We start from the raw sequence: 26,561 nt of genomic DNA, 5'->3' as shown, positions 1-26,561 counted from the left end.
GCATTTGCTTTTTGCTTTGGGTGTTCCCTCCACACAATTGTAATCATATGGAGAGGAAGGAGCTGTGACAACTGGCCCCACCTTTACTGTCACATCCCAATGTGTCTCACTCTTCATGTGTTTGAGGGGGAATGTATTGAATATACATAGGCTCCCCCACTATATGGTCTAGAACTCTACAATTATGTGGAATGAGTGCCATTTCATGAAAATGGCCCATCCCCATCAAACCCTTGCCATTTGAATACTGAACACTGTCCATCTATACTGGGCGGGGCGGGGAGCATGCATACTCACAGTGGGCCAATGTGTAATTGCAAAGTGGGCTCTAGTCCATGAAAGTTTATACCAGAAATCATTATCCTTTTGGGCCCATGGATTTTCTTAGTGAGTGCTGTACCTGCCACCAGCACCCCTCTGATCACTTCTGTCCTGCCTCACCCAGATCAGTACACACACAAAGTTTGTTTTCCAGAGGATCTGGATAGGAGTTGAATCCAGCAGAATTAAGATGAGCCTTGAAAAGCAGATCGGTTGTAAAGGGGAAGGGGAAAGGAGTCTCATTCTTCCGATTTTATCCTTGTTTCCTTATCAATGTACTTTCAAAGGGCATAAAAGATAATCACCCTTATCACCTTGTATGAGGAAGTGGCAGAAATTGGGAGAAGGAGCTTGTGGACACCAAGGAAAACCTCAAGGGCGCCATTGCACCCACAGACACCACATTGGCAACTGCTGGCTTATTCCACAATAAATGTGTTACACTTTAGTGTCACAAAACTGTTGTTTTTTCTACCATTGACTAAAGCTGCATACATTCTTTCCCTCAATGAACTCTAGACATTGTAGTTCACCCCTCATGGAATTACAATTTCCAGTAACCCTTAATAAACTACAGGGTCCAGAATTGTGGGGTTTTTTGGAGGGAGGTGTGTCAAATGTGTTTTAAAGGTAGAGTGTTTACACAGCATAAACATGCTATCCTCTTGAGTTTCTGTTGAGTAGTTTGAGAAGTAACAGTAGGGGGAGAGATGCTTAACCATTAGGACTTCACTATCAGTGGCATATGCACTCTGGTTCATAGTCTAAGTTGTTTCAAGGGAATGGATGCCATAGGGCACTTCTTGAACTGTTTCTGGGAGACTTTTCACACAATTTAAGGTGTGCATCCAGTATACAAGTATACAGTAAACCTATAAATCATGTGTTTGCAAAGAGATGTATCATACATCATAGTATATCATACAAGTACCCCCATCAAGTAGCTAAGATTAGCTAAAACTCTTTGTAAAGTGTGTGTGCATGTATGTATGTATGTATGTATGTATGTATGTATGTATGTATTAGAAAATGAGAAATTGTTCAGTGCCTCTGAATGGTTTGTGATACCTCTGGACCAGGCTGCAATGCTGACCACAACTCATCTGGAAGAAAGCCCCACTGGTTTCAATAAGACTTGTATTTGAGTACACATTGTTAGGTTTTTATTTTACTTGATCTCCATAACATCTGAATTCTCTCAAAGCTGGGGAGCTATGGATTGACTCTAGGCAGTATGCCTTCTTCCAGCTCTTGTAATCATTGCATTCTCCACAAAAGGAGCAGAGGTTTCAGGAAAGTTCTCAAAGGGCCGAAGTGTTTCCATGGCAGCATTTCTATCTTTAGGGTAATTCTCTTAAGGCAGAGATAGGGTCCTTCTCTCCATCATCCCCCAAAGACTCATTATCTCCTTTCTAATGGTGACTTTAAAAAAAAATCAGACTCAGAACCTAAAAGGTAACTCAAGGCTGGTGGCATAATACACATACACACAAAAGTTGAGGTCTGTTTTCCTGAAATACACTTCCTCATTGAAAACACTATAAATCTGGTTGTATCAGATTCACACACACACAGCTGACCTGTCATTGCTTCGCCTTTCTATGCATAAACACTATTGGGAAGCAACTGAATACCTATCCCTATGTGTGAACTAATAACCAATTATTAGAGAAAACAGAGTTGCAGGTGTGAACTTTAAATACTGGGGACACCTGTACAGAAGTGGTTTGCTAGGTGGGGCAGAACCCCTATGCTAGCTCCTAGCAGGTGGTTCAGTGTTGCTTACCAGGAGGGAGGGACAATAAAGCAAGGAGGTCCGTGTGGTGCAAATGCACCAGCAGAGCCAGCCCATCACACCTGTCATGCACTTGAACCAGACGAATCTCCCTGCTACTTTGTGTCTCCCAATCAACAATCACCTGCCATGAAGCTAGTAGAGTCACTCCACCTCACACAGTAAGCCACTTCTGGGTTTGTTTCACGACTCTGCAGAAGCCAGCGTCCATGTGAACATATGAGAATGTTCACTGGTAAAAAAATGTAAGAGTGAAAATATAATGAAAATTCTCTTAATCTTTCACTTGCTGCTTACCACTTGTTTGGAGCTTCTTCTTCCTTTGAACTGCAACTTCAATATGATTTTTGCTTAAATGGGTTCTTTGTAAGACAGGAGTTACTAAATATTTGGGCTTGGTTGCCTAAATAATGAGAAACTGTAGTCAGCATGACACATACACCACAACCCTAGACACACTGCAACCACACACACATGCATGCATGTACACATGGCAACCACACATACATGCACGCACCCACTTTCCCCCTTCTGCTTGAAAAATGTGTGTTTGCTACCTGCCCCCAGGTTGATCTTCTTGGAGACTGCAGCTGGGGAGGCAAGAGTTAACCTGTGCTCAGCAACTGCAAGGAAGATCACACACAGCCTATGCAACAACTACATCATTAGAGAACTTTCCAGAGAGGGGTGGGGTCACAGCCAGAAAGATAAAAGTCAAGCCTTATTCCCCAGTTGCAACCTTCAAAATTGTTATTAGGCTTCATTTTTAGTTTTAGTTTGTAATAAAAAAACCTCCCATCTTACATTAGCCCTAATATTTAGAGAAGAGAATGCATTCTAGTTGAAAAAGGTATGTCGTTAATCAGTAAGATTGCCTCCTGAAATTTATTTAATGAGTTTTTGCAATACTTAAGGGGATGCAACTGGAAACAATTAAAAGATCAGTGGTATGTACAATTTGTGCTACAGTACATTTGCTATGCGGTATGTGGGCGAAGGTTAGTTAAGAAGATATTAACTTTTGACATTTTAGCAACAGGCGTGTGGCAAACTCTGTTAATAAGAACATCCTCATCCCTGTAATTTTAGACCACTTTGGGGACTAAAGCTGTAAGTGTGATCCATTGATTTGCAAAAATAAATCAAAGAGCCAGGACTTGCACATGTGTGGGTTAAACAGCCCTTCAACTTTTGGTCACGTTAAGTAAAGGCTATAATAGCTCCATGAGGCAAAGACGACCTGCTGACAATCACACAAGGTTTCACTGTTCTTTGCTACAGTGCATGTTAACTCCTGCAGTGAATTCTCATCCCTGCTAGTGTGAAAACCTCCCAGCAGAGCCTCATGACAGATGTGAAATAAATGTGGGATTTAGCTCTGATGTAACATAGAATTGTTGGTAAGATACAACCAAGACTATAAATGCTATTTTTTTAAGGACAATGTCCTACATATCAGCAGGTCTGTGTTTTTGGACTTGTGTAAATGAGATGGGCACTACCTGAAAGGGAAGATTATAGTATCTGAGAAACCTGCAGCTTTTCACCTGGAAGCTAACCCCCCTCCAAAAAAAAGGTTCATTTTTTCATGGGAAGTAGTGCCATTTTCTTTTCTTTTTTTGAGGGATTCATTTAGGTCTTTACAAAGAGTAGCACCTGTGGGAAGATTTGGATTGCGGCCAAGGGGATCAAAACTCTGGCCATATGCCTTGGGAGAGGGTGAGTCTGCAGTAGGAAACAGAACAGGGGAAGTGTGTGTGATTTTAAAAAAAAAAATACTTGCCTGCTATCCATGTTTATTATTTACTTTCAATGTCAGGAAACCAAACAGATCACAGAGCCTTGTGCATTCCCTTTAAGCCACCCTGCCAATATCATCATGCTGCTATACAAATACATGGTGCAACCATATTAGGAATACTGTGTACAATTTTGGCTGCCTCGCCTCAAAAGTGATACTATAGAGTTGTAAAAAGTTTAGACAAGGGTAACCAGAATGCTCAAGGGGGTTGAGCAACTCCCACAAGGTGAAGCCACTTCTGCTATTGAAGCTCATCTAAGGAGCATTGTGAGATAAGCTGCAGGCAGGAAGGGTTGGGATTCCCATCCATGCGCCCCTTTTGTTCTAAAAATTGTCCCCTGACATATACATAATTGGACAGAGCTGGGCAGGAACAAAGGGGTTTGCTGTCTTCACATCTAAACTGGCCCTCAGTTTTGACCTATTTTTAAAGCCACATTTCCATACCTGTTCCCACCATCTGGTGGGCATATTGATAGTGAACAATAATTACTTAATGGCAATGTTGTGTCTGTAATCAGATTGGCATGAAGAGATCTCTGAAAGTAGGTTTTATCTTAGCAAGGCAACCTGCTGTAACACAAATGTACTATTGCATTTCATGCCTCAGAAGTGATTGAATCAATAACTGCATCATCCAAGAACTGGAATAAATTATTCATGTTAGCCATTTTGGATATTAACATACAAGGCAGGCTGAGACCTTGTGTAATCCTGATCCTCGTTTAGATGCATATTATCTTAAAGTTGTGTACTCTGGCTATCAATGAACTAACATACTGTACAGAGTTTGTGAAAATGTGACTCATCATTTTAGTTTTTTACTATATTTCCTTCCCATTCTTTTCTTTACTATTGCCTGATATCTTTACCTGTCAGATGTGATCATACACCTTTTAACACACCTTTATTCACATAGTGTTTAGTGTGGGAATTGTGGTAAATTTCAGGTCTGCTAAGTGCTCACTGTATTAGCTGAAGCCAGGTAATATAATAAATAAATGATTCCTAAAACTGTACAGCAGAATTTCTCAAATTTTTCAGCCTAGTGAGCTTGGGGATGTCTCCCACCACTTTTCACTGCACAACTGTGCTAATTTAGCACTCTTGCCAATGGCTATGTTAGAAAGATGTGAACATTTTCCGCGCAATGGCCAAAAGGTCAGAAAGTGCCATTGCTGTGCCGACCAGCCTCTATACACCCATCTAGGGCTGATCACCAGCTGAGAAATGGCAATGAAGAGGATGCTTCAGTGAGCAATTATAATTGGATCTATTTTGAGGCATGCTTGACAAGCTGTGCTGAGCCACAGCAGTGAGTCTCCTTATGCTGGTTGGGAAGTACTGTTCTACAGAACTCAGCTGGTGACTATGTTCAAAATGTGACTCTGCTATCATACACCATTAAAATGATCAGCCCTATCTAGTAGCTGCAATATCCATGCAGGGCTCCAAAAGAGCAGGGATGTCCCATCCTGATGTGAGGAACAGCTTGGTCTGCACATCCACCTTGCTCATATGAAGTCTTCCGAGCATCAAAGAGAATAGAAGCTCTGTTTGTAGAGCACACCATTTTAACACTTAGGTCCTACTGAGCTTTGAAACGTTGTCAGCATTATAAAGTGTTGAAGAAAACATATCCTGTAGTACTAGTTTTAGTAGAAATAAATGCAGGTGCAGAGAATCAAGTGATAGGAAGTTCTTCTGATCTCAGTAATATCAAAGAAAAGATCAAAATGGGCCATTGATTTATAAGGAACAATTTTCCCAGATGCAATATGTGAAGCAGAATCATATAATTCTACCAAATTTTGTTGGGTGAGAAAACAGCAGCTCTTAATTTCACCCCTTATTTTTTACCAGCACTTGGGAAATGTTTGCGCATAGCCTTGGTTGTCCATCTACACAAGGAACCTAGGAGTGAACCCTGCGGTAGTGCATCTCCCACTCTGTGTATACCTGTAAGAACAAGGAAAGGTTATGTGACACTGCAAACAGGGCCTGTGCACGTAGGCCTAGTATCATGACGTTGTATACACTGGGGAGGAGATTGTGAGCCTGAAGGTTTTTCTCACACTCCACTGCATTGATAGCCTACAATAATAATCATAATAATCATAATAATTTATACCCCGCCCATCTGGCTGGGTCAAATCATGTGCAAAACAGCCAACATGGTGCTCTCCAGAAGCTTTGGGCTCCAGCTCCCATCATCTCCAGCCTATAGTCAGGAATGACTGGAGTCCCCAGCAACTGGAAGGTTGACTACCTCCCTTTGGCATGATTCGCAGAGGGAATGTGCTGGAGCAACTGTCACAGACTTCTATTTGAAATTCCTTGCAATACTACTAATGATGAGCCACACAGCCCAATTTCTTCACGGTTTGGAGAACTTCCAGATTTTAGATGTTGCTTTTTTTATTCCTCAGTGAACATATATTCCTCCACTATAGAACCTAATGAATATGTATGTTACACCTCTGCTCAATAATCTGCAGTGACTGCTAATTTGTTTCTGGGCAGTTTCAAAGTTTTACTGTTAGTATATCCAGCTTAAGACAAGCTTACTTGCCCCATACATGCCTAGCCAACTGCTTCTAACTGTGGATCTTGCACTTGGTAAAGTGCCATATGATGTTTGTTCTGCATCTGTTAGTAATTTATTGTGGCAGCATCTTCTTTGTTTCAGCTAGCCTATTCATGCACAAAATTTTGTTATGTATACTTGTTTTTAATGTCTGCCGATTTTATGTTTACTGTTGATAATTGTTGTATGTATACTTCTTAGAGGGTTCTTTTAATTAAGTGGTTTATAGTTCTTTCTTAAAGAAACATTTTTAAGTATTCAAAGCAATTCACACTCTTCATTTCGGTAACCCTATTATCAGCATTTTACAAATGGCAGAGGGGCTGACACTGCTGAGTTGGATGGCTGGCCCAAGACTTTGTTCATTCAGCAGTATTGTTTTTCCTTTGCCACTTTAATGTTTTGTTATGGGGGTTTTTTTTAAGATTCTTTGGCAGCTTGGCATTTCCTCCACCCCTCTTCTTTTCTGGAATATGCAGCCATGCAGATATTTATAAAAAGATGGGGCAGATCTCAACACAACAAAGCCATTCACTCATTCGTTATATGCATGTGGCTATGATGCTATTGTCTCCGGATTCAGGCTCGCAGGAGTGTCGTGGATAGTATAATAATGTTAGGGTGCATTTTTTACAATGTGAAAAAGCCTTCACTGGGAAAGTGGGCGGTATTATTGTATACTGGTTTTCTATATGAATTTCATTTCTGAGTGAAAAGGAAAAAATTAGTGAATTCTTAAAAGAATTTTCCAGCAGTACACCAATGCAGCCATTATGGATATTTATCACTGCGGCAAACATATAATTATGTTAAAGTATTGCAATTTTCATAGCAAAAATAAATAAATGCAGGGAAGATTGTTTTTGTCTTATAAGTGCACACCATTGTTGAGAATTCCAGCCACTTTTACTGTATATCTAATTCTGTTCCCTTTTGTTTAAGCTGGCAGGATTCATCTACGCCTGTTATGTTGTGAAATGTATCACCGAAGAAGAGGACAGCTGTAAGTAATAAAGGTTTATTACATGCCAGTTGAAACTATTTTTTATATCATCCATCTCACTCATCCATCCCACTCCAATATCATTCTGAATACTTTATCATACTGTAAAATGAGAAATGGGTTGGGGGCAGGGGGTAGAATATTTGAACTGGGGCCATGACAGTTCGGAGCAAATGGTGGAAATGGTAAAATGCAGCAACAGAAAATAATTACTTTCTGAAGTGAAACACTACAAAACAAAACTTCCTCTAAAAATACTTCACAAAGATCATGTTTCTTGCTTCTCACCCATCTTAATTCTTGCCCTACTAATGTGTGGGTAAAAGGTCTTGTAAGGTGACTATTCAGATTTGTTGTAGCAGTTTTGGCAAGAATAGAATGCAACAGTTTCATTTCAAACTTGTTAGTTCATGTTTCTTCCAATCAAAAATAGTCAAGAAAAGGGGTTAAATGCTTGGAGTTTCTCCTGGTTTGTTGTGTCTGAAAAACCCTGTTGAGTGGAATGAAGTGCATAAACATAATGCAGTAACTTTAGCTTATATTCCTATAATCCTGCTTTTTACCTAATCACTTCTATTGCTTTGGTTCAGTTTGCTATCAATATCAATCAATTAATCTTTATTTGCATTTTCACTGGCCAGTTTCTCCTGTATATATGAGCATATATCAATAGACAAACTTTATAAATAAATGTAAATATCATAGCCAGACAAAAACATAGCCGCCACAGAAATCAAAAATACACTTCCTATTAAGAACAGTTTACTCACTCCTTTCTGATAATATTTGTGTCAGTCTAGCAAACGCATGCTGGGGAGGAACAAACTGCAACCCCTGGCTTATGTCTGAACCAGAGATTGGATTCATTTAGCTCAAACACATGATGATCAGTAACTCCCAAACAAACCTTGGCTTATCTCTGTGGAGTGAAACAAAGCACATCCCCTCTTTCAGACACAACACCAAGCCAGTGATTATGGTTTGTTTCTCTGCAGCACAAATGGGGTGCAGTGAAGAGGGTACAGTTGGCTTGTGTATGGTATACCAGGAGTGGAGAACCTTTGGCCCTCTAGATGTTCCTGAACTACAACTCCCATCAGCCCTAGTAAGCATACCCAATGATCATGGATGATAGGAGTTGTAGTTCAGCAACTTCATGAGCTGGTTTACTGTGATCTCCAAATGTGGCCAATCACAGAGGGGGCAAGAAAGAGGAAGTTCCATGTTCTCTCCCCCTCCCCAATATACACACCTTTACCTGTGTTGTTTCCCAACCTCTGCCAGAAGCAGCCATGTATGTGGAGCACAGTGTAATGATTTCATGATACAGATAAGTATTCCTAAATGTTGTAGGAAAGCGCAGGGGTGAAACTACCGTGGAACTGCCATCTAGCTATATCCTGAATGCATACAAATTCAGTTTAGACTATTTCAGTAACCACACACATAGTTCAACACTCTGAAATTGCACTAATTTCAGCAGGAGAAATTTAAGAACTAGCTGGATTTAATCACATGTGGTTTTCTCATTATCAAACCAAATTCTTTCCCTGTTGTCATTAAAATAAAAAAAGTGAGATTAAAGGGAAATGCATGAAATTTGGGAACAGAATACATGCATATCTTATGGCCAGAGGAGTGATAGAAAAGCAATGCACAAGGATGTCTAGATGTGTTGGCATCATCTGCCAGAGCATTATGGTAATCCATGGGTCCTACTTGCTCTGGAGTCAGTGAGGTAATAATGGGGCTTTCAGGTTTGTTTGCGATAAATTAGAGTAGAGGAAGCCAGAGAATAAAAAAAAATGGACAAGCCAAGTCTGGGTGCCTCTTTCTTCTTGATGGGAACCCTACTTCATGCTAGCAGTTTAAACAGCAGCACTTCTTTACAAGATTGTTTGGATTTCAAATTAAAATTTAAAAGGTTGCATTTTAGCTGGCTGAAGATGTTTTGTTGAAGTTCAATGCATTGTGCAAGTTGAACCTATGCAGTCAGAAGTAAGCATCACTGGATTCAGTTGAGCTTATTAACAAAAAACAAAAAACCCAATACATAGGATTGCAGACATCTCATCCCAATAAATTAGATATTGTGCTATGTACTGTAGCTGCTTTCTCTGTGTATGATAAGGGAATAACACATCCAACTTCATTTTTAGACTTTCCTTGGAATATGGCTATGAGGAGAAGCTTTCATGATGTATTCTTGAACTTCAAAATTTATCACTACACCACTGCTTAAGGCTGCTCTTTTCCTCTCTCACATTTTACATGCAGCCTAGGGTTTGCTATGAGGAAATTCACTCTCAACAGTAGTTCAGGGTCTGACATAAAACATCATGTTTTAATGATCAGAGAATGTGCCAGTGTGTGCAGTCTGAATTGATTTGCCTGTCTGTTCAGTTGTTTACGTCCTGACCTGTCTTAAAGGTGTAGGGCAAGTACTCAACATGCTTTCAATTATTGCTATTCATATGGATAATATTTCAATAGATCTACTGATCAGGGATATACTTGTCTGGGCACCATCCTGCATGTCTGCCATGAGAATGATGTTTGCCAGTTTCAATCTCTTGGTTACCTTCATTTTCCTATAAAAATTAGATGATGTGGAGCTCCTGGTGTCCAGAACATACCCAAATAGTACATTAAATACAGTAGTCTGTGCTTGTTCAAAAAGTTTATATTCCATGGCTAATTTGTGGCCCTCCAGATATTGTTGGGCTATAGCTCCCATCATCACTGACCACCTTGTCTGGGTCTGACCACTGAGAATTAGAAGCCAACAACAGGATTAGCCACACCTGCTATAGAACTTCTAGGGGAACTTTTTATTTATTTTACATAGCAGGTTAGGGAAATTCCTATTCTCACCTGGTAATCACAAATTCTGCAACATCAATATACGGGTCTAGCACTTAAATTATCACTTTAAGGGCTACTCTTTCCAAGCAATCCCCTGAATCTCACTAGGAAGTGTTTGTGGAAACCTGAGATTCTTGGGTGAACACTTGGGTAGAACAAAGGCTACATGAGCCAAAACTAAAAAAAATGCAACAGCAACTGTACATTTTAAGGCAGCAGTGGGAATTTGATCCAGCTAGTGGCCTGGATCCATAACTGCCCTACCCTCCATGGCCCACTTTGACAGGGCCATGGAAAAGGCTGCCAAATTCAAAAAGTGCTGGATCAACTGGAAATACTCAGGGGTGGACCGAGAGCGCACCCCCACTTACTCCTTTTTGCATGGTCCTGTGGGCTAAGCCATCCCAATCCCAATCAGATGATGTCACGAGATGGACAGGCAGGCATGTTTTGGGCCAAAACATGCCATGGCTCAAATGTGGAGGCCTGGAAGCCACAGGACACAGGTTCCCCGGTACTATTTTAAGGGTTAGGGTTAGGATTCAACTGAGTTGATGCACAGAAGGGAGGGTCATGGAAAGTGGATGGAAAATAGCAAAGGTGAGCCAAGGTATCAAAATAGGATATAAATCTCTATGAGAAATTCTGTGGAAGTAATTATGGGGTAGAGATAAGAGACCTATTAAGGGAGGAAACCCAAGATCTGTGTTGCCCCAGTCCCTTTCTCTCTGCATCACTCTCTGCAGATATTGATATCGTAAAGCATTTGTCTTCCTAAAGTCATTGGCATTATTAGCTGCAGCAATTTAAAACCACTAAAATGTCAACACCTATCTTTCCTGGGTGGGATATAATCTTTCCCAAGCATCTTGTTTGTGTGTGTGTGTGTTTGGAAATCTTATTAGAGCTACATTTTCTTAAAATTGCACAGTAATTCTATTACTTTGAAATATTCATTTAATCAGTTTAAACTCTCTAGCAATTTGACTCCTCTAGTACAAGCTTTATGTCAGGAATTTCCAACAATTCAATATGTTTTTTTGAAAACATCATTAAATATTTAGTTACTTAGTGAAAAGCTCTCGAGGGTCATCAATAAAACAGCAGCCTTGTGGGATTTGTAGGTTACATGAAATTAAAAGAAGAGACTTACTATTTCACTGAATTCTTTCCCTCTGGGCTCTACTCTGCCTGAGGAAGAAGGGCTGATGCAAACCGGGCATTCAGAAGACACTGCCATGACTGTCTAGAGAAGCACAGTGTGGTTGGCCATGCAGATGCCATCTTAGCTCACAAGAGCAATGTCTTCTTTCAATGTTCACGACTCCATCTTTGGATGTACACACTGGCTTCCCCCAAGCAGCAATATTTGGCTTAAAGCAGGGGTCAGGAAGGGAGAATCCAATGCAGAGTTTTTGTTGCATTTCAGTATTTTGCATTACTGCTTGTTACTCTGCATCACCTCCCTTGCTTTCTTCCCCTTGTTTTATTTGAAGCAAACACCAAAAAATGGCTCAACTATTAATGCCACAATTACTATTAGAAAACATGATCTGCGCTTTGTGTGACTTCTATCCTCCTTTTCTACTATGGAATCAGATCTTGAGGAATACTTCACCTTGTGACTGTTGTGTTGAAGCACCTTAATAAAAGTAGTCCATAATCAAATTATTAATTTAATAATAAATTAATATATTTATAAATAAAAGTCTATCTACTGAGTTCAGTTGGGCTTAGTCCCAGGTAAGTGTTTGCGTCTCGAGGCCCCAAGACCCACCCCCAAAATAAATACACACAGACACTTATATTAGTTTAAGTTTTTGGGCAAATTTTGGCCACAACTTTATTGAAATACAATCACTTAAGCGGCATTGGCTTAGGCATTGACTTCCCCACTATAACTGACTCCACCTGTCAGGGTGATCGTCCAATGGAGTAAACCAAATGAGGGAGCTAGGTCAGTGAGGACAAACCTAAGCTCACCCCGGGGTTCCTGTGGTTCTGCCATGGCTCTAGCCCCTCAAGCGGACGTCAGACAAGATCCAGGACCCCCAGATAACTTTAACGGAATACCCAGTTCCTGGAGGGGCAGGTGATGGCCGCACCTACCCTCCCCACAATCCAACTGAGCCAATGCCTAACCGCCACCTTACAAGTTGTGACGATTTGCTGAGGGGTAGGCAAAAACCAAATGGCTAAAGCCAATCTGCCAAATGAAAAAATTCCTACCCAGCCCCTGTTCCAAAACAGGCGACCCAACCAAAGCAAGGTCAAGCGACTCTACCTAAGCTAGGGAGGGTGGGCAGGTGTTCAACAGTGCAAAGCAAGTGCCCCTCCTTGCATCACACTGCTGTTTTTAAAGCCCCTGGGATCAGGCCGCTCACTGGCTATTGGCTAAAATCGCCTGGCATGATCCCAGGGGAATGGCCAGGACACCTTGCTCCCCCCCCCCCATTTTAACCCTGTCAGGTGAGCTCTTGGGTCCCGCGCACAATCAGGACCCTCTGTTATGACGATCCCATTTGTAGGAGTATGCCTCAATTCTATATATATATTCTTGGAAATAAATCTTATTAGAACCAGGCAGAGGTCCTTCTCAGTAGTGGCACCCACCCTGTAGAAAACCCTCCCATCAGATGTCAAGGAAATAAACAACTATCTGACTTTTAGAAGACATTTGAAAGCAGCCCTGTATAGGGAAGTTTTTAATGTTTGATGTTTTATCATCTTTTTACTATTCTGCTGTGAACCGCCCAGAGTGGCTAGGGTAACCCAGCCAGATGGGTGTGGTATAAATAATAAAAGAAGTAGTAGTAGTAGTAGTAGTAGTAGTAGTATTTCAGAGTAACGTGATTAGGAGCTGGTTGAACACTGCCAGCCTAAATTCACTTACTGGAGAGGAAGTCCCGTGAAAATCAGTGGGACTTGCTTCAGATGTAGTAAATCAGACAGAAAGGTATATAACATTAAATCTTGATTTGTTTAGTTCATACTTGCTGATCCATGCCTTGTTGATTTCTTGCTGAACATGTTCCAGGACACTAAATACCAATATCTGTTAATGTGGATGCTCAATATTTCTTGGGAATCCATACTAGATTGGGTTAAAGTGTTGCTAGAATGTGGATTTCTTCCAGCCATTTAAGCCACACCTTATAGTGAAGCATGCATTTTAATCCATGTCAGTGACTTTTAGTGCAGACCTAGGAATGTCATTTATTCCGCATTAATGCATGTTGCACATCTGACATCAGAATTTAACAAGTATCTTTTTTAACTTACTGAAGATTGCAATATTATGCTACTCATGTTCTAGTGCATTCTAATGTTGCACTAAAGATGCAAAGATGTTATATTTTCTATCTTTAAATTTCAGTAACTGATAGCTGTACATCACACCCCCTTCAGACAACTGATCCAGGGACAGTGATTGCATTTGGCAGCAGGCTCTGTTCTGAATTTATGCATGTTCAGTGGAACAGGAACACTCACCTATTCAAAATGCTGAGTTTGCTATTTAAAGCCCTTCATGAGGCACGACTGTGGCTCCAGGGGAAAGGGGCTTCTCAGTAGTGGCACCCCAGCTGTGGAATGATGGCATTGCGGCACCTAAGACCTTTGTATTTTTTCCAGGCTTTTAAAGAGCTTCCAGGTGGCAGTTTAGGATTATAAACATTGAGCTATCATAAACTAGTCATTGACAACAGGCTTTATTATTACAGGATTTTTCCTGGAAAGGGTTAATCTTGATTAAACAGGGGAAAATACAGGATGACATTTTAATAATGACACTATGTAGATGAAATAAATTGCATGCGTGAGGAGCACCTTTCTGAAAAGCACCCTTAATTTCTATCCTTTGTTTTTATGCTGTTCGTTTTGGGGGGAGGGGTTGTTTGTGGTTTGTTTGTTTTTTTGCAGACTGCTGTTTTATGTTTTCGTATTTTTACATTCTTGTTTTAATTTGTTTGATTGTGATTTAAACTTTTTGTATGCTGCCCTGAAAGCTGGTTGAAGGGGAGTACATGAAAATAATAATAATATGCCCACACAAATTATATGAGAGATTGGGTATATAGCAGGGTCCCCAGTGATAGGAGACAAGCTCATGAGCAGTTGATTTGTCCGTACACTGCCTGTGTGTTCTCACATTCTTCTGAACCCAAGTAAAGTAAGAGATGGAGCTTGCTACTTTGAGCCTGCTCCTTTCTCCCAGACTCTGGATCAGTTGTCTCTATAGGGCTGCTTGTGTTTATACAATGGTGTATATACATTTACTTAGGCTTTTCCCTTCACACTTCTTCTGAGTCTTTGATCTACTCCATAGTTGGTATTCCAGACTTTTATACAATGTCAGTGCTAAAAGCCCCACTCAGTCAGTCAGTAGGACATAGCTGAAAAATAAACAGTTGAACACTGGACTCTTTCTTTAAAAGCTGTAAAACTAGGATGCAAAAGAGAGATACAGAAATAGACAGCAAACATTGCATTGTCAGGGGAGTAGTTTGTTATATGGATCCATGTTCCTGTTTTGTATGCATTTCCTCCCTCCCTTCTCCTCAGGGATCCTTTTATGTGGCCAGAATAATTCACGATCATGCAGAATTTGCAGCCTAACAAACTAGAATGCTCTGAGATTACTATCGCTTACATTGTTTTGGTCCTATAAATGGTTCCTTGAGGCACAGAAAAACCAAACCAAATGTATGCATGTATTTGAAGCTCTAACACAATTTCAAAAGCTTGAATATTTTCCCCAGCAGTTCAGCAAGCCTTTAATAAGAAATCATGATGTTGGGGAGAAATGAGAAAGATTATCGGAGCAATCCTATACTCACATAACCTCAGGTCTGGAGATATACTGCTGCTACAGCCAACATATCTCATGTTTACTAAGTCCAGGTGGGGAGGGGAGGGTAAGAAACCCACAACTGGAAAATTCAAAACAGCATAAAAATGACAGATATAACCCCTGTGTCCAAAACAACACTGCCAAAGCCCTCCAGTTGGAAATGGTGTCATCTATAGCACCCACATGCTACCCACACGTGGCAGGAGCCAGCAAACTGTTGGCAATGGGGGAAAACACACTGCAGTTCATTGCATCACTATACAGCATACAAGATGATGCTGAAGCAACCATTAGCCCCAGTGGCTTAGCCAGCAATGACCCTGCTACTGCTAGACAATCTTCCATCTCTATAGACAAGGGTTCAAATCAACTTATGTTCCTCTCATTTACTTTTTTTTATGAGCACAACACCCACGGCCTTCAGTGGCTCACTCTATAGGTCCCAGGCTTGGGAAGCAGGAAAGTTCAAGCCCCAGCAAGGAAGAAGGGAAAATATGGCTCAAGTCTTCTTTTGCATGCCTGGCTTTAAAAAAATGTCATGGTGTCTCAAACTTACACTGCAGGCTCCACAGAACAGCTCCCTAACAACTCAGCCACAGCAGCAGGCATCAGACACCTCCTAGAGTATCCTATCTTTCTGCTGCCCTCAGCCTCAACCCCAGGAGTGCAGAAGCTGCAAGATGAGCCCTGGTTGGATAGAATAGGCCATGGTTTCAATGCAGGGAATACATGGTTCAAAGCCAATGTATAACACCAAACCCCAGACACACCTGAGCCCATTGGAACACCACACGGACCAATGCCCACCCCTTTTGGTCCATTCCTGGTAGCCCATGTGACCAATGGAAACCTGCCCTGATATCTTGCCTAATAGGCTGACACAACTAGGTAGGATCCCAGCAGGTAACATAACCCATCTCCATTTTCTCCCACATTCTCAACTCATAGCACCCTCGCAGCAGCCTTCATTCCACTTGTGCTCCCTGATATGCCTGCTCCCTCGCTGTCCATGTATTTGACTGAGCAAAGACGGAAGAGAGTCATTGCCCCTAGCCCATCAAGCCTTACAGTCCCATGCCAGTCTGGCATAGGGGTGCCTAGTAACAGAAGGCGGGAGAGAGAGTAGCAACTTCATTGTGCTCAGATGGAGGATCCAGAAAGCGGAAAGCATATATGTGGAGTTAGCACTCCCACAGGTCCCCTATGTCTTGGACAGTGGCTCAACAAACAGCAAGGGTAGCAAGTGTCATGTCCCCTATGGCATCTACAAGAATACAGGAACCTGACTAAAACAAGTAGGTTAACAACCCCATGGAGAAACATTCAGGAGCATCCCAGTCCCCGCTGCTAGTTATGGGGTAGGTCTCATCTGCATGGAATGGGGGTGGGAGTAAGGGCGCTTCCAGATAAGCTATTTATCGAGCATTCGTTCTGATTTGCTTGCAGGTAGATTAGATGGCTTTTGGTGTTCACAAATGCTCATAAATCTTTGCAGGGTGGATTAGATGACATTGCGTGAAAGCAAGTGTTATGCCACACTGCCCAGTGTATTATATCACTTTCCTTATTGCAAAAAGCCATCATTTGGGTAAGCGGCTTCATTGCACAAGACCGCCCAATCAGCTCAAGTTGTGCAGCCTGAATTCGCTGGCATGTGTTTGCATGCCACCTGAAAATGGTGACTGTCTGGAAGTGCCAAGAGAGCAAGGAGAAGCAGGAAGCAGTTGGACCCTATGGTCCCTGAACCTGAGTACACAGTAGATGCTTGTGAGGGAAGCAGAGATCTAGTGCAGTGTTTCCCAACCTTGGGCCTCCAGCTGTTTTTGAACTACAATTCCCATCATCCCTGACCACTGGTCTTGCTAGCTAGGGATGATGGGAGTTGTAGGCCAAAAACATCTGGAGGCCCAAGGTTGGGAAACACTGATCTAGTGGATCCAGGGCTACCTCTACCTCATCCCCCTGCCTCAGCTTAGAGTGCTCTGTTTCAGGAGTGCTGAATGCCAACTGCTGTCAGTCGTAGATATTTGCCTATGGAGCTTTCCATGGGCACAGCAGAGGCTTCCTTAGCAAGCGTGGGTGTTACACCTGCAGACCTTTCTGCCAGCAGAGGCACCCACCTAGCCTGTGAATTAAGATTGCTCTGTCCATCCTAATGTTTGCAGAGCCACAAATAGACCAGCCTGGTCACAGACAGAAGCACACACCTTGATTTGTTGACAAGGTGTAACTGTGAGAAACCTAAACTTAAAGCTCAGCTGAGGTGCAGCTGGTTTAAATAATAGCAAGCAATTAGGCTGAAGACAAAATCAGCGGTGGCATTTTATAATTACAATTAATTTAAAGGTTAATTTCCTTTGGTGCTAAAATCTTATTTAAAACATTTACCAGGAAAGGAAATTAGGATGTTACTATTAAGATGCATGGAGTGCTTCTGGGAATCCATGCCTATTATCAGTAGAAAATTAGGTTAGGCTCAAAGTGGGAATTTCAATTCATTTTAGTGTATAATAGGTGGCGATCAGGGCCTTGAGTTGGTGGGTTTTGGTTAGGGAGACTGTAAGATTTGCATTTCTTTTGTTTGAGGGATTAATTGCAAATGTTTTTAACAAAGGGGCTGGTTTAATACGTGAACAAGCACAACATGAAAAGAAAATTGGTTATGGATTGCTGCCTTCCTAACTAATGAAGTTGATGTTAAGGAAATCCCTGAGAGACATAGATGTGCTATGAAAAAATATTAATAAATAGATTCACACACTGAAAGTGGTGCTGTCACTACCTTCCTATATGTTAATTTTCCTTTTCCCTTATTACCTGGTCCATCCCTCCCCGAACATCCATCACCATCTCCTAAGGGAGCTGCCAAGCCTGTGTTTCAAATATGTCTAAATAATAGTGGTGCTTTGATGGAAGAAACGTTTGCATTGGTTTCTCATCATCATAACAGAATACTGTTTAATAAAATCAATTCCTGATCACTATAAGCGAAGAGGGATTGTGATCACCATGAATTTTATTATGTTTTATGTTTTCCTTCTTCATCTGTCATATAGTCTTATTACATGAAATAATTTTTAAAATGACTATCTTTTAATGGCAGGGGAATCTTCAGTAGAAATAAACCGCAGCCTTGAATGGTTGGCAAATGTCACGAGCAGTTATAAAAAAAAACACCTTTTAGAAAGAAATAAATGTTACAAGCTAACTCTTTAAAATTAAAAATTGTAGATTCAGCTAGTAACATAATAATTGTTTTAGGATTGTAGTAACTGGGAGATTTCTTTAACCTGATTAATTTGCCTCAGTCATTTCTGCTGTTATTCCTCATACTGTTCCTAGCTGGTACTGTCATAACAATAACCAAATGCAAACCAGGATTTAAAGGCTGGGAGTGTATTGGAGATTCCAAACCAGGGTTTCAAAGAAACCTTAGCCATGGCCAGCAAAGGTCAGATGTAATGCCAAACCAGGGTTTAGGCAGGCAAAAAGAATTCATACAGCCTAAAAGAAGAGAGCTGGGGGGGTGCAGTACCATAACCTGCTCCTGACTGCTAAACCGTGGCTAACCTTTGGGTAGCATTACATTGCAGCTGCCCTAGGCAGCAAATCTAGGATTCCAGTCTTCTGGGTGATATAAGTCAACATCCCCATGGCCACAAAAAGTTATGCATCTCCCACTACATAATGCTTTATTTCTCATACCCTTCATCCACCCCCCAAAAATAACTTTTGAAAACTTAATGGGCTAATGCAGCTAAAGTAGCATCCAAGTCTTTAATAAATATTTCTTTAAAAATGCACTGCCTAGCAAAATTCTATTTCTCTCAAACTCTCATCTGAGTTTTGGCCTGCTAAAATTTACAGCTGAATACCCGATGATGGGAGGAAGAATGGCCTACTGGCTCCCTGGAGCAAACCAGAGTATGTATTCCTTTAAAAATTTGAATGTTTTCTTAGAGTCTCCTTTGTTCAGGAGGTTTGGTTGGGGGGGGGACCCTTGCAGGGCCTTTTCTCTAGCGCTTCTTACCCTGTGGAATCAACTCACCTCTGATATTTGCCTTAGTTTGACCCTTCTAGTACTTCACAGGCACTAGGAGACATGCTTGTTCGGCGTGTTTTTGAAGGGATTTTATGTCTTCTGTTTGCGGGGAATTTTTAAATGTTTGACCTGTATGTGTATTTTTATTGTCTTTGATGTTGTTCTGTTGCCTTTGTATAAGCTGATTCTTTGGTAGACAGAACAGGATAAAATGCTTGCATAGACTACATGTTTGCATGTATATATTGTTGTCTGCCACCCCAATCTCCAAGTGGTGTGCAATTCCAGGGGTTCCAGGTGCTTACACCAGGGTTCAGTGTCCTTGTAATGAGGGGCAGTGGAGACTGTGATGTCTTTATAATACATGGCTTATTTACACATACATATAACCTGAGGCTACAATGGAGGGTCTCACATTATTAACACCACAGAAGGTCTTGCTTCTCCCAACATCACAGCAGAAATCCAGCATTACCGTACTCTCCCTCTCAGGCTTCTGCCTGCAGCCTGCTTCTTACCAGCTCTCACAAACACAAGGCTGGCTATTGTCCTTCTCACTACCAGCCAAGTGAGGGAAGGAGCCCATCCATTTGCCCTCCAGCACAAAGATTCGTACTTGGGGTCATTACCAAAATATTGCACGGAGGTATTACGTAACTTGTCTATGCCTCAAAGTGACCAGCCTCTCTTTTACACAAACACACACACTCTCTCTCTCTCTATGCTATCCTTTGAAACGTGCACTTATCTGAATTGTGTAATGCAGTTCTCCAATCAATTACAAAACTCTATTCCAGTATTTCTACAGCGATTTGATTTGTGCTAAAACATTGATCAATTGCTTAATTTTATTGCAGGAATTGTAATTATGAAAATAGGTATCCCTTTGACCATAATATCTCCAACTTTTTCATACATTTGATTTTAATTTTGCTTTTATTTGATGGGCTGCTTTATTTTTGTTTGCTTTTTTTCATGAGACTCTGGGGCTTCTTGAAAGTGTATCTAGGGTTCCTCAGTGAAATCAGTAATAGTGTAGACAAGCCTCCCTGAAGGACAGCTGGCTCTGTTCACAACTTATCTTGCCCTGTAATCTGAGAAGTTAGGGGGATGGTTGGTGTCTTCTAGAGCACTTGTAGTTTATATGAGCAACACGGAAGTTCAACAGAGCTTACCAGTGCCCTGCAGGAATTGAGTGTGTACCCTAGGACAAAGCCCAGGGTTCTCTGTGGCACACAGCAACTTCATGGGAGATTGTCAAGGGCTCCTCTACAGCCAAGTCAATAGGGAAATTGCTTTAGATTCTGTCTCACTTTTGGTCTTCAGAATTCTCCTTCTCCTGCTGGAGTTTTCCTCCATTTATAGCAGTTGTAGCTCTCTCTTGTCTCCAACCCCCTTCTTTATCTCTTTACTTGTCCAGTAATAAGCTAGCCTACAGCAATCTCCTGCTAACAATTTGTTCCATTAGGGACACAATGATCCTACCATGCTTGCATTTCCTCTAGATGACACTGATTGGGAACAACCTGCAGATTTTTCCAGGCTATTTGAAGCATCTTGGCAGTTTGAAAGTCCTTCAGGGGCAGTTTTAGAATGCCCCATGTGTAAAATGGTGCATTATAGTGGAAATTGTCCTAGAAATATCCTAGCTCAACTGAAACTTGATTCAGGAAGGGAAAAGAATATATATATATGCATGTATCATATTTCCTCACGGAGGTCTTTATTACAGGCTGTTAACAATACTTTGCATTTATAAAAAGTTTCATGTTCATAGACCAGTAGATTCTGCATGCATTTGTGTGTTGGGGAAAATTTGTGTAGACTTTTGCAGCACTAAACATACCTGTAGGAAGGAAAAATAGAGACCCAAAAGGCATTGTTTGCTGTGGGTTTTGGGGCATGCTGGTGGTAATCCCCAAAATAGGTACTGTGTCGATGAGCTCTAAGGCAAAAAACAACCAACAGACTTTCCAAACCAAAATGTGCAGTTGCTTATTAATTGCTGTAAATATTTTTTCCCACATGTAACATTTCTTTGGTCAGGAAATTACTGTAAGTTTTGAGTTACAGGCCAATGTATGCTACTGGAAAGATTTGTTTCCCAATTCTTTTGAGACCCAGTAAAGCCCAGTTTATTTTAAATATTTGTGGGATTTTTTTTCTCTCTCTTGATGTCAAGTGAAACTTCAACAACAACATCAACATATTTACTAAGTCAAAAGTAAGAATAAGTGTGCAAGAAAAGAACGTTTACATGATGTGCAGCCCATTCCTGTGCATGTTTATTTGGAAATAGGTCCCAGGGTTCAATGGGATTTACTCCAAGTAAGTGTGCTGGGGGGGGGGCAACTATTCCAAAGATGTGTATATGAATAAAGATTTAGTTTGGTTTTAGATTGTAAAATGGTTGCTTTTTGCTTTAGACATTCTTCTACATAGGAGAGTCAAAAGTTCACAGGAGAAAGGAAAAACTGTTCTGAAATCAGGTTCAGTGAAGATGCTTAAATTACTACAGTATTTCATCTATTGTCAAAAGGTTACTATATACTGATAGATTCTTGTTTTTTCTTTGTTTTCATTAACTCCTTTTCAGTTAAAATTTGTACACTAATTTTGCAGACATTTCATGACTCTGATTTGGCAAATGTTCAATCTAAACATTTAAGACTTCCCTTTTTCTTTTTTTAAATTCTAATTATAAGTATCGTTGTGTAGTTTTAATAGAAACAAAAAATAAAAGTTCACAAGAGACTAATGTGCACAGGAGAGTCAGAGTATCAGCCTATGAACCTGGCAATTAAGGAGAAATAGAAACATAATCAAGTCTTGATTCTCCTCCTGTTGGCTAAAAGGTTGAGAGCAAAAATACTGTAAAGCTAGTAAGTTAAAGAATGGAAGAGTTGCAGGAGAGAGAAAGGACCAAAACATTAAGATGAAGGATCAGAGAACCCAATTGGGACATTATAGCAGAAAGGAGCCAGGAAAAGAACACAAAGGGATCCAAAAGCTGAACCCATAAGAAACAGTGTAGAACAGTTTTGTATGCGTTTCTCTGTTTATTTATATATATATTCTAAAAGCATGTTTTCTGAAACTGCCTCTAAGTGTTGCCTCACTAAGACACTAAGTAAAAGCATAGCTTCAGGGAGGGGTCCCTGAAGCCTTCACACCTGTGTGCCTGTGCCATATTACTCCACCTTTGTGGATGTAAAGATGGAGAATACATCAAATTTGTGGCAGTGGTGAGGATGATGGGTTGGTTTGGCTATTTTTGCTTTCTTCCCTTCCCTCTCATAGTGTAGACCACAACAGCCCATGGTGCCACTATGTCTGAAGTGTGACTTCTGGGCCACTATATGACTAAGGAAGGAAGACTCAAGAATTGAATCTACATCTATGAAACAAGTCTTCCATTGTCCCTCTTCTCTGATCTGAGCTTTTTAATAGCTGTGTGTGTTCACATTTGATATCTGGAAATGGAGAAATGGGCAGGACACTCCTCACTGTATTCTGCAGGGCTGTAAGTGTTGAATATATCACCAGTTTGGAAACAGTCCAAAGCTCAGGGAAATCTCGGAGAAGGGGAGGGCCTTTATGATACGGATGTTATTTTATTTACATTTTATTGATCCAGAGTTTCTGAAGGAAAATTAAATGAAACTGCCCTCAGTCACAGTCTGTTAAACATATCAAAGTTTTACTAGAAAATCATTTATATGACTATTCCCATGATAATCCTGATCATACAACCTTGCCCTCATCACTGCAACATTTTAATCATTTTAGAATACACGCCTATGCATGTCTAGTCAGAAGTAAGTCCCATTGCATTCAAGTAGGTTTCCTCCCAGGTTACTGGATATGGGATTGCCACCACAACCAAATTATTTTGTAGAGATGGATATTTAAGGCCAAGTCATACGTTACTTTCCCCCATGCAGAGGTTCATAAATATGGTTCCCGCCTGGTGGCCTCTGCACAATTGGGACTTATTTGAACTTGGACTTACAGCAGCGATAAGCCAAGCACAGAAATGCTACATGTCTATGTTGGTGGGACTCCCACACTAAACTCAACACATAAATGTTGTATTCCACTATATATAGTGCTGTCATGAGGAAGCAGTGATTAGCAGCCTCCACACTGAATGGGTGATATATGATTCAAGTCATCTGATTTCTTACAATTCTGTTAACATTTGCTACTAGGCTACTTGGTTGAAAATGAGATGGATGATTGTGTTGTTTTACACCATATTGCTTTCCTTCTGTCTGCCCATCTGCTTTTTTCCAGCTGACTCACTGCTGCCCTTTGTGAGGCCTGTAAAAACCCCACATCTATAAGCTGTGCTAATGAAAGCCCTTCTTTTCCGGGGAGTTGCTATTCCTTGTGAAAAAAGCTTTTGCAAACATTCCTACAGATAGCAAAACCCAATTTAGGGTATGTTTTAGTGAAGTTGCATAGGTCTGATCCATGTCTTTAGTGGAGGATTTGCTGAGCAGTTGCTGCCACTGCATGCTATTTCTAAAAATTTGCAAAGGTTAGAAGGTGGTTTTGTTTGTTCCAAGAGAGCTACTACCAGGGGGGAGGGAACAGCTTAGCAACCTCAGTGTGTGTATGTGTGTTCCTATTTGCATGAATGCAAACCATTTGTTGAGGGTTTGCTCAGTAAGTGCAGTGGTTTTGAAAGTGAGCAGTGGCAACTGCATTAGGTGACTTCAAGACATTTGTATTGGAGTTGCCAACCTTTTGAGACATGTGGGAGCAATTGGGAGTGTGCCATGCAGTAAAGTTTTTTGTAGGGGAACAGTTAGGGCCAAAGATATCAACTTATGAGGGCGATTGGGAAGAGTGATGTTGTATGTGTGAACATCGTGCCTCCCTTTCTAAGTCAGGCAGAAGCTCCTTGGGCTTTGGGAAGAAGATGCCAGCTTTAATAATTTGATACTCTAATTTACCAGGAACATTTAGGGGACTAGCCTAGTCCCCCATGTCCACTGACCACATGTCACCAACTCCTCTGGTTACTTCTCTCTCTTCCATTCCTGGGTCACTCTCCCCCAGGCAGACATAAAGAGGGAAAGCGCATGCACACACACACACCCTACATCATTTACTTTTCAAAAAGGTTTGAGTAAAAAGACCGATCCAGTGGAATTAAAATAGATCCTCTTGCTTTTGCATGATTTTACATTGAGTCAACCTCCCCACCCTAACACCATCAAATAAATGCTTAAATTAGTAGACTGCACAGTAAAAATCACAGTGCTTTCCAGGGTTGCTATGGCACAAATGCATCTATCCAAGGCACAGATCCTCCTGAATTATCCAGGGCTCTTAAACAGGATGACAACAAAACCGCCACTAAATGACAGGACACATGAATGGACACAGATTTAAAGATGGTTCTGAGAGGATCAGTCTTAAAAATTATGGTGATCTGCATGGATTTTTTTGCTTTGGATCCATTTTTTGTTACCATGGCAGTGTTGGAAAGCACCAGATGCATTGTTTTTATGGTTCAGCCAACGAGATAAGTGGTTTGCATGGTGGCGACCCCAAGAGGAGGGAATCTGTTTTGATGAATCTCTCTGTGTGTGTGTGTGTGAGTGAGTGAGAGAGAGAGAGAGAGAGAGAGACCATGACTGATCACTTTCCCCTGCCATTCTCTCTTCCCTGACTCCTGCAGCACCTCACTTTATCCCCCTGCCACTGCCTGTCTCCCCACAGTCTCCCAGATCAGTTACCTTTTCCTCCTACAACCTTGGTCATTCCAATCAGAGCTGAAAGAGGAAGTGGGGAGTAGCTTTTCACTTCCAGTCTCCCTCCCTTAGCACTACGTGCTTTGGGGGGGGGCGGGAAATAAGGGCACAGTGAGTGGAGGCAGCACTAACTTTCACAGGTGATGTATTGTGCTTACAGGCGCCACATTGGTGATCCCAGCTTTAAAAGCACCAGTTGAAGGATTATGATCTAGAGCCCTATTTTAGCATTCGAATTTAGGGCCAACAAAATAGTATGGTAGATTTTTGCAACAATGTTTTTAATGCAACAGTCCCAACATGAGATAATGGTTGATTATCTGAGACTTACATCAAGGCTCAGCTAACAAGGCCTTTTCATCAGACCCAGGCAGTATTTGTCACAAGATAAGTCACAAGTGCTACATGATGGTTGTGCAAATCTACCCTTGTCTCCATCAGGATACAAAAGAAATCCTGATTCCCAACATAACAACATGTTGCCCATTGCAAATAAAGACCACAAAGATTCATTTTGTCTTTCTTTAGTGGTAAAGTACATTAACCAAGGCCCATTTGGCAAATATCCAAAATAAAACCTGTGACACAGTCATTTATAGCATGTGTGGGTACATCTCAAAAACCAGCCTCCTCAACAATAAACTCAATGTTTTCACCATTGTCACCACCTGTCTCAGGACTGGGTGGCAAATATGCAGCCTTGTAAAGAAATGAATCTCTTTTCCCAGGCTTTTGAGGAAGCAGGATTATGATTTCTCTAAAGACACTGTGGATGCATTAATATTTATTACAACAAATAAATTACCATTGCAATCTAATAATATTTTATCCCTTTCTACTGGACTTGAAGGAACAGATGTGAATTATTTATCCCCCAACTAGAAGGTTGCAGTGGACACTTGCCAGCCCATTCTGCTTTATCTGCCGTCTGCGAAAGATACTAATGTGATGTCAGAACAGGCACTTTGACCACTGCTGCCATCTCCAGAGGAGGAATAAATACAGATATACACAGAGGCAACTTATTTAGGCATTAGCATGCCTGAATAATCTACATGTTTTCTGATAAACTAATTGTGCAATCTTGTAAATAGAGGAGTAAATCACATTGGAAACTACCAGTGTGACTTCCAGATAAGCATGCATATGACGGGTCTGTAAGAAATTTTAAAATCATGCCTCCATGAAAGAAGTGACTGTAAGCTTTTGATGTTTCACATCAATGGGATTATGCCTCTGCACTTTCAGATTTGCTCCTGAAGAAACATAGTTAAGAACCCTAACTGGCGGTGATGTTATTGAAAGATCAAAAGCAACATTTCAGTGTGTTTGATGAATCAGTTTAGGATTAGAACATCTGTGGTCATTCAGTCAATAAGGTTTATTTATTCAATCCCATGCCAATACTATCAGACATTAGAAGCTGCACGACACTTTTAGTGACCTTTTAGGTTCTGTCAAAATAAAATGCCCAATAGAAAGGACATCAATTGGCATGGGGTTTGGAGACTATAATAAACCCACGAGCAA

The 26,561-nt window shown here is 41.0% G+C and overlaps 1 protein-coding gene and 1 long non-coding RNA gene across 7 annotated transcripts in view; one reads left to right on the top strand and one right to left on the bottom strand.

Moving 5' to 3' along the window:
* The window catches only part of NKAIN2 (sodium/potassium transporting ATPase interacting 2), a gene marked incomplete at its 3' end in the record, with an annotated part of 446,408 nt that overhangs the window by 412,303 nt on the left and 7,544 nt on the right, over positions 1–26,561 (top strand). For 3 of the 5 annotated variants that reach the window (XM_081905481.1, XM_081905477.1, XM_081905478.1), the window contains 2 exons: positions 7,447–7,507; positions 19,092–19,148. In XM_081905481.1, the coding sequence (XP_081761607.1) occupies positions 7,447–7,507; positions 19,092–19,148 (118 nt within the window). The remainder of the gene's footprint in view (positions 1–7,446; positions 7,508–19,091; positions 19,149–26,561) is intronic. The other 2 variants (XM_081905479.1, XM_081905480.1) reach the window with 1 other exon arrangement.
* LOC309366711 overlaps positions 1–26,561 on the bottom strand; it is a 66,365-nt gene that overhangs the window by 34,781 nt on the left and 5,023 nt on the right. The window contains exon 2 of one of the 2 annotated variants that reach the window (XR_014166844.1): positions 2,414–2,519. The exons of the other annotated variant lie outside the window; for it this stretch is intronic. This is a non-coding gene — a long non-coding RNA (uncharacterized lncRNA). The remainder of the gene's footprint in view (positions 1–2,413; positions 2,520–26,561) is intronic. 2 annotated transcript variants of the gene reach the window in all.

This window comes from Podarcis melisellensis (genome assembly GCF_964234715.1).
Source record: "Podarcis melisellensis genome assembly, chromosome: 3".
Taxonomy (NCBI): domain Eukaryota; kingdom Metazoa; phylum Chordata; class Lepidosauria; order Squamata; family Lacertidae; genus Podarcis; species Podarcis melisellensis.
The sequence above is the reverse complement of the archived record's forward strand: the minus strand, read 5'-3'. Positions and strand labels throughout refer to the sequence as shown.